Source organism: Eublepharis macularius, chromosome 14 (genome assembly GCF_028583425.1).
Source record: "Eublepharis macularius isolate TG4126 chromosome 14, MPM_Emac_v1.0, whole genome shotgun sequence".
In the NCBI taxonomy this organism is placed as follows: Eukaryota; Metazoa; Chordata; class Lepidosauria; order Squamata; family Eublepharidae; genus Eublepharis; species Eublepharis macularius.
This window is the reverse complement of record NC_072803.1, coordinates 58,461,051-58,473,776: the sequence shown is the minus strand read 5'-3', so window position 1 is coordinate 58,473,776 and position 12,726 is coordinate 58,461,051. Positions and strand designations below refer to the sequence as shown.

General features: G+C 46.7%; 1 protein-coding gene across 1 annotated transcript; it reads left to right on the top strand.

The window, feature by feature from the left end:
• The first annotated feature begins 1,471 nt into the window (after positions 1-1,471).
• LOC129342309 (torsin-1B-like) lies at positions 1,472-12,159 on the top strand. The gene is made up of 5 exons (XM_054998005.1): positions 1,472-1,683; positions 2,446-2,711; positions 4,513-4,688; positions 6,217-6,344; positions 9,309-12,159. Exons 1-5 carry the CDS (start codon positions 1,488-1,490, stop codon positions 9,548-9,550), a joined length of 1,008 nt encoding a protein of 335 aa, XP_054853980.1. The 5' UTR covers positions 1,472-1,487; the 3' UTR covers positions 9,551-12,159.
• The last annotated feature ends 567 nt before the right edge of the window (positions 12,160-12,726 follow it).

Here is a 12,726-nt window from a genome sequence, read left to right as displayed (position 1 = left end):
AAACCTCCTCTCAGCCAAAGACTTGTTTGGTGGCCTTAGCAGGCTTGCCATCTGTTCCTTTTCAAGAAATTGTTTCCTACTAAGCACTAAAAAGTAGTCTTCCTTCCTCAGTGTAAGATGTACCATGACTGACTCAATGGGAGACAGCTAGTGTAATAGTGCTGCACTGGGACACAAGAGGCCTGAGTTCAAATTACCGCTCTTCTGCCATCAAGCTTGCTGGGTGACTTCCACTCAGCCAATCTCTCTCATCTTAGCCTGCCTCACAGGACTGTTGTGATGATAACGTGCAGTAAAACAACTATGTCTCCACTGTCTGTGGAGGCCCCGTCTCAACAAGATCTGCTTTCATTTCACCAAGCCTGTAAGACGGAGATGTTCCGCCAGGCTTATGGGGTTTGAAGCAGACAAATCATGCAACCAGCCCCTTCCAGTGTTTGGGGGATATGTGCCACAACCCTGTATTGAATAAATCTTCCCCACCCTGCCCACGGATCTTGAGGGTGCTGAGATGTATGGTGCAACGTTAGCTGCCTTCGTACGTTTTAGTGCTGTATTTACATGATTGCTACCAGTGTTTCTTATGTGGTTTTTATTGTATGTATTTATATGCTCTTAATCCGCTCTGAGCCCACTTGGGGGGAAAGCAGATTAGAAATTAAATAAAATAAATACAAGAACGGAACACTGCAATATAATACTTCTAACAACACATACTTTTCACAAAGGGTTCCTGATCTTGGAGCTCTTCAAGGTAAGCAGCCTTAAGCCTTAGCAAGTCACCCTCATCAGCACATTAGTTCTCCCAATCTGCACTCTGCAGATAATACTGGCCAACTTTATAGGGCTGTCGTAAGCATCACTGTGGTAATATACATGCACGCCTACTCAGGCACTTTGCCTGTGTGAGATTTGCCGTCGTCTCCGACCTAAGGCGATCCTATGAAATGAGAGACCTCCAAAACGTCCTATTGTTAACAGATCCTGAAAACTGGAGGATGTGGCTTTTTTGACTGAGTCAAGCCATCTCTTTTTAGGGTTTTCTCTTTTCCTACTGCCTTCCACTTTTCCTAGCATTATTGACTCTTCCAGAGAATTTTGTCTTCTCGTGATGTGACCAAAGTACCATAAGCCTCAGTTTTGTCATTTTAGCTTCTAGGGAGAATTCAAGGCTTGATTTGATCTTGTCTTTTTGGCTGTCCATGGTATCCACAAAACTCTCCTCCAGCCCCACATTGCAAATGAATCCATTTGGCCCTGTACAGATGGTAACCTTAATCACCATATCGGACTAGGAACAACTTCAGGAAGAGGTGAGAACTGCAGAGGTACGAACGAGCCGTTCCCCTCCCACGGCCGCCACAGGGCGGAAGTGTGGCTCGAGCAGCGTCCGGCCCCTCACCAAGATGGCCTCCTGGCGGAAGCGGCGCAGGGGCCGCCGGGTGATGTAGTCCGCGCGCCTTCCGCGGGAACGCTGCGAGTCCGCCATGCCGCTGCCTCCGGGGCTGCTCCTGCCGCTGCTGCTGGTGCTGTGGCCGCCGCGCTCGGCCGCGCTGGAGCCCATCAGCATCGGCATCGCCATCGGGGCGGCCTCGGCGCTCACCGGCTACCTCTCCTACCCCGGCTTCTACTGCGGCTTCGTGGAGTGCTGCCCCGGCGAGCAGGACCGGCCCAACGGAACCGGTACGGGGGAGGCTAGTGCGCGGGGTGGGGGGGGGGAGCAGTACTCCAAAGTGGCCCAGGAGAATCACGTGGGGAGGGGGAGGGCAGCGGGTGGAGGGAGGGAACCACCCACTAGATTTGCCAACCTCCCGGCGGTGCCTGGAGAGCTCCCGGAATTACGACTGATCTCCCGCCCACAGAGAGCAGCCCCCCTGGAGCTGCTGCAGCATGCTGGTGAAGTGTTGGGGCTGCGAGTTCCGCAGGTAGCCTTGGGGAAGCCTCCCAGCCCAGCTCTCAGCTGTACTGTGGGGATAACAATATCACTGACTTTGTTCACTGCTGGGAGTGGGCATTCATCGGTCCAGAAGCAACAGTTGTTGCTGCTGCTGTTGTTATTAGAAACTGCAGGTAGATCGAGATGGGTAGACTTGTTTGTCTGTCTGGAGCAGAAGAAAAGAGCAAAAGTCCAGTAGCACCTAGAAGACTCACAACATTTGGGGTAGGGTAAGAGCTTTCGTGAGCCGCAGCTCACTTCTTCAGATACAGCTAGAATGTGGAAACTGACTGCTTTGCAGGGAGGCCTTTATGGCATTATACCCTCCTGAGGTCCCTTCCCTCCATAGGTTCCACCCCCAGATTTCCCAGCCTGGGGTTGGCAACCCACTTCTGCCCTGAGCTCTGCAGGTGGTCTTGAGTCAGCCACTGTTTTCGGTCCTGGCTGCCCAGCTCCCTTCCTTCCCTCCCTGAAAGACTCCCTGCCCTTTCTTTTTCCGGCTCGCCCAGCTCTGCGGCTGAACCTGGACGCCAAGCTCTTCGGGCAGCACCTGGCCAAAGAAGTGGTCCTGAAAGCCGTGACCGGATTCATCAACCATCCGAACCCCAAGAAGCCCCTGACGCTCTCTCTGCACGGCTGGGCCGGCACGGGCAAGAACTTCCTCAGCCAGATCATTGCAGAGAACGTCCACAAAGCCGGCCTGAAGAGTAAATTTGTGCACCTTTTCCTCTCCACTCTTCATTTCCCACATGATCACCTGATAAAGATGTACAAGGTGAGCAGGAGAGATCGTCAGGGCTTCTCTGGGACATGGAACCTGGATTGCCTTTGAAAGGGAGAGCTTTTTGCAAAGTCTTTCCCGTCCTTATCACCCAACAGGAACCCTTTTTGGATGATAGGAACTTGATTTTTTTGTTGCTGTTTTGCTTTGTGCAAAAGCTTTCTTTGCAACTTGCTTTGCATCTAGAAGGTTTCAGGCTCTGTCACTGGAAGCTCCAGTTGAAAGGTTGGAAGGACCTTTCTCTGCCGGGAAAGCTACTACCAGTCTGAGCAGGCAAAACTGATCAGAAAGAATCGATGCTCTGGCTCGTCTAAGCCAGGTCCTCTGTTCCTTTTCACAGCGTTCAAAATGAAAGGAAAGGCTGGTATGTTTGGCCTTTGTTTCTGTGATCTTTTAAAGCTGTTGCTTGGCACTGATCTTGAAGGCAAGACACGAATCACGTGGCTTCCTTGAAAAGGAGTTGAGACTGAGAAAGGGAAAGGGAAATTTGAAAGCCGGTGCATTCTCTTTTTCCCTGTTTTGCAGCACGGCTTGCAAGCCCTGGGAAACTCGTTTCTCTTATTTTTAATTTTTTTTTAAAATGAGGGACATTTTCGCTGGAAATCAAAGGAATAATGACCAAAATGGGTAGCCGTGTTAGTCTGTCTGTAGCAGTAGAAAAGGGCAAGAGTTCAGTAGCACTTATAAGACTAACAAAATTTATGGTAAGGAATGAACTTTCATGAGTGACAGCTCACTTCTTCAGAAAGCTCACCCCCTACCACGAATTTTGTTAGTCTTATAGGTGCTATTGGACTCTTGCATAGGAATTATGTATTTAGTTACGTCGTTTATATTCCGCCTTTCTCACTGAGACTCAAGGCAGATTACGTAGTGTGAGATTAGTACAATCACTTGCAAGGACAAGGGCAGACATTTCCATAAAGTGTCAAGGACATTTTGGTCACAGTAGATTTATCTTGCGCACAATTACGAAATGTGCTGCCGGACCTTTCCCATTGTGGCTGTGATTTGACATGTTGGTTTGGTACTGGAGTGTGACTAGTTTTTCTTTTGTGCGTGGAACCTGATTAACGCCCTGAGGAAGCAATGAATTGTGAAATGGAGGAAATGGAATAATATGCAGGCATAATCCCATTGGCGTTTGCATCGGAATCTGCAGCCTTCCAGTGTACCACCCACATATGGACATTTATTTTGAACATCATGGTTCTTCTGTATACATTGTGTTCTAAACCAATTTACTTTTGAGTTCATTGCCTATTGGTCCTGGTACCTTGCACGTTACTAATTGACATTCATTGTATTTACTGTATCCTGATTATTAATTGACATTTATTGTATTTATTGCATCCTTTTCATTGTATTTATTGCATCCTTTTGGTCTCTGACCTTGTATTTATCTTGCAACATATGTTCATTTGACTAATAATTGGTGGAATTAATTTTTGTACAAGCAATTTATTTTGTATTTATATTACACTATTACCACCATATAAAAAGTTTTTCATAATTGCTTAGTACGGTTTTTGCTGCCTTCCCTCCCCCTCTTCTTGACTTACAGAAACTGGCAAACTGTAAAAAGAATAAGAGTTATTATGATAATCTGAATGAGGAAATGAAACAAATAAGTGAAACAAAAAGATCAAAGAGAGGTGATGGCGGGTGGGTGGGTAATGATTTGATAAGAACAAAGAGGATCCTTCTTTTTCGGAGTTCTCATTTTCTTTGAAGCATGTGTGGTCCTTTTAAGTGCTGAGCAGCTGCAGAATTCACCTTGTCTGTTTCGGTCCAGGACCAATTACAGAAGTGGATCCGGGGTAACGTGACTGCTTGTGCAAAGTCCATATTCATATTTGACGAAATGGATAAACTTCACCCTGGGCTGATTGACGCCATCAAGCCGTTCCTTGACTACTATGAGCAGATCGACGGCATATCATACCGAAGAGCCATCTTTATCTTCCTCAGGTTGGTGGCCTCTTCAGTCTAGTTGAAGACTGTTGGGGCACAGAGATACAATTTTGGATTGGGTGGACAGTTGCCAGAGAAATGAGGAACTGGCGCTGGGGAAGTGGCAATAGAAGATGTTTTGAACCGCATGGGGGAGAGAAAGGCGGAGCAGACACGCGGTGCAGGAAGGAGAATCAACTTGATCACAACAATGTGGTGGGGGTGGAGAGTGCCTTCAAGCCATAGGGGTACAGTAATCTATCTGTCCGCTGCTACCTCCCCTTTATGTATGCTGACGGGCAGGAGCGCCCGTCTTGGAATGGCTTTATTGATGGCTATTTTTATGCTGTGTATTGTTTTTATAAACACGTTATAATACTGTCGAAGGCTTTCACGGCCGGAGAACGATGGTTGTTGTGGGTTTTCCGGGCTGTATTGCCGTGGTCTTGGCATTGTAGTTCCTGACGTTTCACCAGCAGCTGTGGCTGGCATCTTCAGAGGGAAACTCTTACAGGATGACTCAGCCCAACCCTACCTTCCTGAGTAGATACAAATGACCTGCCAACATCTTTTCCACACTGTGACACTGAGAGATCTCTGTCTTTTGGTGCTACACCTCTGAAGATGCCAGTCACAGCTGCTGGCGAAACGTCAGGAACTACAATGCCAAGACCACGGCTATACAGCCCGGAAAATCCATAACAACCAACGTTATATGCCAATAAAGGCTAACTTGAACTTGAACTTATAATACGTTTTGGAGGTCTTTCATTCATAGGGTCACCATAACGACTTGACGGCACATAACACACACATTGTTTTTATGTTGTATTTTAATCAATGTTGTGCCTCGCCCTGAGCCCGCTTGCGGAGAGGGGCGGGTTAAAAATATAATAAAGAAATTAAAGAAATAAATAGCTGACTTACGTTGACCCCTGCAGGGGGTTTCAAGGCAAGAGACAAACCGAGGTGGTTTGCTGTTGCCTGCCTCTGTACAGCGACCCTGCTCTTCCTTGGGGGCCTCCCACCCAAGTACTAACCAAGGCCAACCCTGCTTAGCTTCCAACACCTGATGAGACTGGGCTTGCAGGATAGATTGAGTGAACTGAAGGTTTTGAGGCAGAGGGAGGCAGTTTGAGAGGAGACTGGAAGGCCAAGGGAAAGAGAGAGAGGTGGCGATCGGTGCAGGGAGTGATGGGAGCAGGAACTTGAGGTTTCGTTGCATCAGATCAGAGAAAAGGGCAGCCGTGACAAAGGTTACAAAGGGGATTTAGCAAATGACTGAATATGGGTGGTGAGCGATGTACCCGTGTAGCATAGTAGTTGGCCTGTTAGACCAGCGCCTTGGAGATCTGGTTCTCCTCCCCCCTCAGCCTTGAAGCTGATTGTTTCTCTAATCTGCACCACGGGACTGTGGGGGCAAAGTGGGGGGATGGAGGACTGCCCTGAGCTCCTTGTGTGTGTGAGAGAGAGAGTAGGCTCCAGACAAACCTGAGGGTAGAGAGAGGGTGCGCCGTTAATGCTCTGCCCTTCTGTTTCTGGGCAGCAACGCGGGGGGTGACCTCATCACCAAAGTGGCCTTGGACTTCTGGAGGAGTGGACGGGCCAGGGAAGAGATCCAGCTGAAAGACCTGGAGCCTGTGTTATCTGTAGGCGTTTTCAACAATAAGAACAGTGAGTGGTGTGCCGACACCCCCCCCCAATGAAGAAGCCAATTCTGTGTACTGGAAATAGTGGGAAAGGTTAAAAAGGTGGTGGGAAGAGACTTCCTTACCCTTGTGTGGCTCTAGTTAGCTTAGAGCTAGCTGATGCATGTGCAGTGTGCTACAGGCAAAGCTGGTAATTTCTTTAAGCCCTGATAGAGTGCCACAGAACTAAATCTCCTGTAAGTACTCATCCACAGTGGAGGTTCCCTGTGGTGTCTCTGAATGATCCTGGCTGAACCTCCTTCCATTCAGCTTGTGGTGGTGCTGAATAATTTTATACAATTTCTGTGATGGGTTGCAATTGGACCATTTAGTGCCTCCTGACAGAGCGGCCTTACTTACCCTTGGAAGTGGGGGGAGGTGCACAGAACAGGGAGTCATGCAGAGACATCAGAACGGGGCTCATTCAAGGGCAAGCAGTTCTCACTCTTGCACTTGCTAAAAGTTAAATCTTTTCAGGTGTAGGAAGTGACAGACTTTCGAAATGGTGAGCAAGAAAGTGTCAGGCAGGAGCAAGACATGTACAGCAGCTGGTGGGCAGATGTCGTTTCCACGATTCCTCCCCTACTCCTCGAAGGCTTCATCATTACGGTGGCTCTGACTGGTTCTCCTTTGGGCTTGTCCAGCCTCTGCATGCAGTGGGGCTGCTTGGATGCATCTGCTACGGAATTCGGCAGTTCCCCTTTTGGCAATTGCATTAACTGCAGATGTTCTTGTGAAGCTGGGGTGGGGCACATACCTTTTGTCACTCTCCATTTTTACCATTACTAATAATGTGTGCCGCTGAGTTGCAACCAACCTTAGGACCCTGGGGGTTCACGGCAAGAGATGAGCAGAGGTGGGTTGCCAGAGCAGCCCCAGTCCCCCTTTGTGGTCTCCCATTTAAGTACCAACCCTGCTTAGTTTCTGAGCAGGCTAGTCTGGCACCATTAGTGAGATCAAATAAGAGCACTCCTCAGAAATGTTAAAGCAGCACGTCTTAGTTTAGATCTGATAAGAAAGGAGGAATTGCATATATTTCAATTCCCCCCATCCTGAAAATTTTCGCCCCCCCCCAAACTCCACAGCTGAAATAAACTGTTTTCCCGTGGCTTCAGAATTTCCAGAAATGGTACATTTATAGGTACGTGGTCCTCAACTGGATGCAGTTACAAAGGATGACGATGTCGTCTTAGATCCAGAGGAGTTAGCCGTGTTAGCCTGTAGTTGCAAAACAGGAAAGAGTCCAGTCACACCTTTAAGACTAACCAACTTTACTGTAGCATAAGCTTTTGAGAGCCACAGCTCTCTTCGTCAGATGCATCTTCATTGCAGCAAAAGCTTTCGAGAACCACAGCTCTCTTCGTCAGGTGCATGTCATCTTAGAAACCGTCCCCTGCATCTGTTGGATTTTCTTTACTCCCCTCCCCCATTTTGTGGTGGTGTCCCTACTATGTGTTGTTGTTAACACAAAAATGGTAATTTAATTCCCCCCCCTCCCTCCAAGAAAACAAATGCAACTTTGGCCTTTAACATCTGTGTCAAATTTTAATCCAGTAGTTAAAAGCTTACTGCATTTTCACATCTAAAAAATAAGGGAGGGGGGGGGTGCATCAGCAGAGAGTCCAGCCCTTAACGACACGTGCTGCTTTGATACAATTGAGAGGGGGTGGCAGAGTGAGCCCGTGGCAGCAAAGGCAGTGTCTTGTGGCGCCAGTGTCTTGTGTTTTGTGGGCTCTTAGGACACACATCTTGCGTCAGACAAAGTGGGTTCCAGCCCACAAGAGCTGGTGCCATGTTGCATCTGTTACTCTTTGAAGAGCCACAAGACCCTTTGTTGGATTTTTTAGATCACGTCCAGGCGACTCCTGAGCAAATCTACTCCATAGTGGAAATCCCTCAGAGCTTGATAGCACCAGTTTTACAAGCTCAAGGTGGGCAGCCTGGGGATCTCCCAGAATTACAACTGATCTCCAGACTACAGCCAGTTTGGTGTAGTGGTTAAGAGCAATGTGGAGAACCATGTCTGAGTCCCCTTTCCTCCGCTTGAAGCCAGCTGGGTGACCTTGGGTCAGTCGCAGCTCTCTCAGAGCTCTCTCAGCCCGACCCACCTCACAGGGTGATTGTTATGAGGATAATAACACACTTCGTAAACCGCTCTGAGTGGGTGTTAAGTCGTCCTTAAGGGTCGTATATAAATTGAATGTTATTATTATTATAAAGATTGGTTCCCCTGGAAAAAATGGCGGCTTTGGAGGGTGGACTGTATGCCATTCAACCCTCTGAGGTCCCTTCCCTCTCCAGCCTTCACCCCCAAATCTCTAGGTATGTCTCAATCTGGAGTTGGCAACCTTAGTTTTACAATAGCATCTGAGAATCAATTTGTGTTGCAAGCTATACTTCTGGCTCCCTGGACTGCTCTGCGAACCAGAGAATATAGAATGTAGCGATAGTATGGGTAGAATTTTTGTCTTGATATCCAATCACTGTTTTCAAATCCCAGCCAAGATACTGCTTCTCTGAATGGAATCAAGCAAGTTTATTATTTATGCAATACATCTTTATTCCTCCCAGGAACCCTGGGTGATATATATCGTTCTCCGCTCCTCCATTGTATCCTCACAACAGCCCTGTGAGGTAGGTTAGGGTTGAGTGTGCCTGGTCAGGGCTAGGTAGCTGAGCAGGGATTTGAACCCGGGACTCCCAGAACATCCTCGTCTGATCCCCTAGTCACTATACCACGCTGTCTGTCAAAGTTACTTTCAGTGCTGTATTTCAGGGAAGAGGGCAGTATTTTCCAATGTGGACTAAGCCTAAGTCCAGTAGCTGTGCCGCTCTCAGCAGGAGTGACTTCAAAAGCTTTTCCTTCCTGTTCGCCTGGAGTGAGTTATTACTAGACTCAGGGGAGTAGTTCTTTTCAGTCTATTGCTAATAATTCCCCTGACTTCCCCAGGTGGCCTGTGGCACAGCAGCCTGATTGACCGGAACCTCATAGATTACTTCATCCCGTTCCTTCCTCTGGAGTACAAACACGTGAAAATGTGTATCCGGGCAGAAGTTGAGTCCCGTGGTAACCAAATTGATGAGACAATTGTCCAGAAGGTGGCTGACGAGATGACGTTCTTCCCAAAAGAGGAGCGGATCTACTCTGACAAAGGCTGCAAGACCGTCCAGACCAAGTTGGACTTCTATTGATATATATATATTTTTATCAACACTAAACTGGGAAGCAGAGGATAAATGTTTGGATCCTCTGATTTCTAATGCACTTTTTAAAAAAAAACAAATGTGGGTATGCACTTTTTTAATGCTTTGTGGCATGAAACATGTTTTGGGGGAGCGTCTGGGTTTTTATGGCCAAGCTTTGTCTCTTCCTTTGCAACTGTGCTGCCATCAAAGGGTGGCCCTCTTAGGTTATGGAGACATCTTTAAAAGCAGGAAGTACCACTAAGGTACAGTGTGTGGAGCAGTATAAGATGACAATCGATCTCTTTAAAAACGGCTTCTCATTCCCCCGTCCCTTTTGGCTGCAAAACTAAAAAGAAATGTTACAAAATTCTATTGCAGGACATCTGTTACACACGCCTCCTTCTCAATTTGGGCATTTCAACTTGTAGAGGTCAGTGAGAAATAGCATGCCCGCAGGCATGCATCAGCAATAATTGTATACATTGTTCAAGATGTTGATGGTTTTAAGGACATTATAGAGTCTTTGTGGCCTGCTCTTTGTGAATGGAAGAGCTGTTTCTCTGTTCGTAGGACTTTAAGCCAATCCGCCTTCCACCATAAAAAATGGGAGGTGTTTGGCTGAGCTCAGGGGAAACTGGTTAATGAATGACTAAAATAATTCTTCTGTCCCATTTGATTGTGACAGTCTTTCTCCTTCTTGGAACAAATCTCTTATCCCTTGGATGCCCAAGGAGATTTCTGTGTAATTGCCAAGGGCATTCTGTGCCCTTCAGAGAACTGGGGAAGGTCATTGGACTAAGTGTCCTTAAGTCTTAAGAGGAGGCGACAATTTCTGTTGTTCCCATCTTTCTGTTCCAGATCCCTGGGAGTCAGTAGACCCCCAGTAAGAACATGGAGGCAGAGTCTACCGCTCTTAAGAACACCCACGTTTTCCTTAAGTTTTCTGTTTGGATACAAACTAGTGATCAGCTCAGTTCCAGAAGGACTGAAGTGTTCCTTCCGAGACAGTGACCTTCTAATCTCAAGTATGGCCACGCGACAGACATCCTTAGTACCTTTTTATGGAATTAATTTTAAGTATCACATTTTAAAAGCTTTTTTATACCTCGATCCCCAGAATGAAGTCATTAAGGGGGGTATATAGTATAAGGTTTTTTTTAAGTAAATTAGGAGGGATGGGAAAACTTACTCAGGAGTCACTGTTTCCATCTCCCCACTCCCTCCATTTTTAAAGCCGCTTGAAGAAGCCTTGTTTTTTTTTAAATGCACAAGAACTTTCATCTAGTACCTATCTGCCTGGTGATGGGATCTGGGAAGAGGGCAGGGACAGCACTTGGTAAAGAAGTGGCTGGAAAGATCCAGTGACTGACTGCTTCATTTTAAGACCAGGTTCACACATGCAGGAGAATGAAGTTGCAGAATTTGGTGGTGCCTCTTCAAATGGTATAGAGAGTGACCTTTTGGTACAATCCGCACTCTGTTTAAAATCTTTATGCAGCTTGCAAACTGGCACAGCAAGCAAAGGAGAAATGGTGTATAGCATTTCTGCCTGGCAGGCTGGTTTTCTATTTGCATGGAATTATTTAATGCTAAGGAAAAACTCCCAAGTTGGAATCTTCCATCTGCTGTCTGGTTTAGTCCATTCTGCCCATCTTGGGCAGTTCTCACCTCATTCTCCTGCATGCTTTTAAACATCACAATATTTTCCAGCCGTATCCTATGATGGAGTTTGGGCAGGTGATTCTAGTGAAATAACTTCTTTTAGCCCATGTAGGTGTTAGGATCCAGTTTATAAGCATGCAGCAGCACATTGGTTCAAAAAGGTCTTTCTTGGCAGCCGTGTCTTTCCTGTCGCCCCAGCCCTCAGTAAGAATTTAGACAGCCGCAGAAGGGGCTGAGTCTTCTGTTGCACTATTGAAGTTCTTGCAAGGGGGTGGTAAGAGATGCCTGGCTTGGTACTTGCCTTCCCCTGACACGGCTGAGGAAGGAGCGGCTGCCGCATGATATTATGTGCAAGGAGCCAGAAAGTGCCTTGATGTAAGTTGCCATGGTGAGGTTCCGCGTGATTCTGGGGCTGCTTGCTCCTCTGAATGCATAAATGCACACCAGTGGGAAGCAGGCAAGGGGCCTTTCATCTTTTCGCCACACAGGAGCAAAATGGTAAAAAGGCACCAAAGAATAATTACTAATTGCAAGATGGGGTGTGTGTGTGTGAAGTATTAATTTACTGAGAGGCTGTGTATGAAATACTAATTTACCAAAAGTCCGAGTGCCATGTTTGCAATGGAACTGAAGAGTATACCTGAGTTACTTTATAATCTACCTGATTTTTTAAAATGTGTTTTAAAGACTGAATATTGTGTTAGCTAAGGTCTGCAAACTGTTATACGTGAATCCTACAGCAGGAATTGGCTGCACCATAGAACATTACAGCTGCTATATCAATTAAACATTGGTGGTTTGTTTCCACCTCTGTAAGTCAAGCCTTGTTGTGCCTTCCCCCCACCACATTGCAGTCCCAGTAGGAATTCTAATGCTTTAAATGCAAGAAGAGGGTCATTTTTAGGAACTGAAATCCTTTACTGCAAGCAGCTGCAATAAAGATTTTTCATTCACGTTGCTGCCTCTTGTTTTCTGGTGAAATTCAAACCCTCTGTCGTGTTCACTCTGGTTTTGTTTACTGAGCCTTACTTAGAAAACTTTCTATGGGTTGAATAGAACTTTCTTGAGAGCTGACCAGGCCTGCCCAGAACGACTTTTAAAATTGTGCAGCTATTTTAGTATTTCACCAGACTCACTGCTGAGAGATTCCAGCATGCATTTTGGGGCAAGCTGGGATAGGGCTGCATCGCAATAGCCAAGCCATCTCTTATATCAACAGCTGTGTTTATATCCTACTCTTCTAGATAAATGCCCCATTTGGAGCAGAGAACAAGGTCAATATTATCCCCACAATACAGCTGGGGCCGAGAGGAGTGGCTTGCCCAAAACCACCTACTGAGCTCATGGTGGTCATGGGAGTTAAACCAGCACAGTGCTGATTCACAGCCCAACCACTTAACTACTACACTATAGCTGCTCTCTCTGGAGATCCAGGGCCTATGATTGTACCCTTGTACAGCTGGTTAAGTTGCAAGAACCAGTTTAAAACCAAGTAGGGGTGTGCAAGCCAAAAATTTTCG

Bases quoted from the DNA above. Each gene is read 5' to 3' on its own strand.
- LOC129342309 (XM_054998005.1), top strand. From the start codon at position 1,488: ATGCCGCTGCCTCCGGGGCTGCTCCTGCCGCTGCTGCTGGTGCTGTGG. The intron at 4,689-6,216 runs GTTGGTGGCCTC...GTTTCTGGGCAG, and splicing joins GCCATCTTTATCTTCCTCAG to CAACGCGGGGGGTGACCTCA. The intron at 6,345-9,308 runs GTGAGTGGTGTG...TGACTTCCCCAG, and splicing joins CGTTTTCAACAATAAGAACA to GTGGCCTGTGGCACAGCAGC.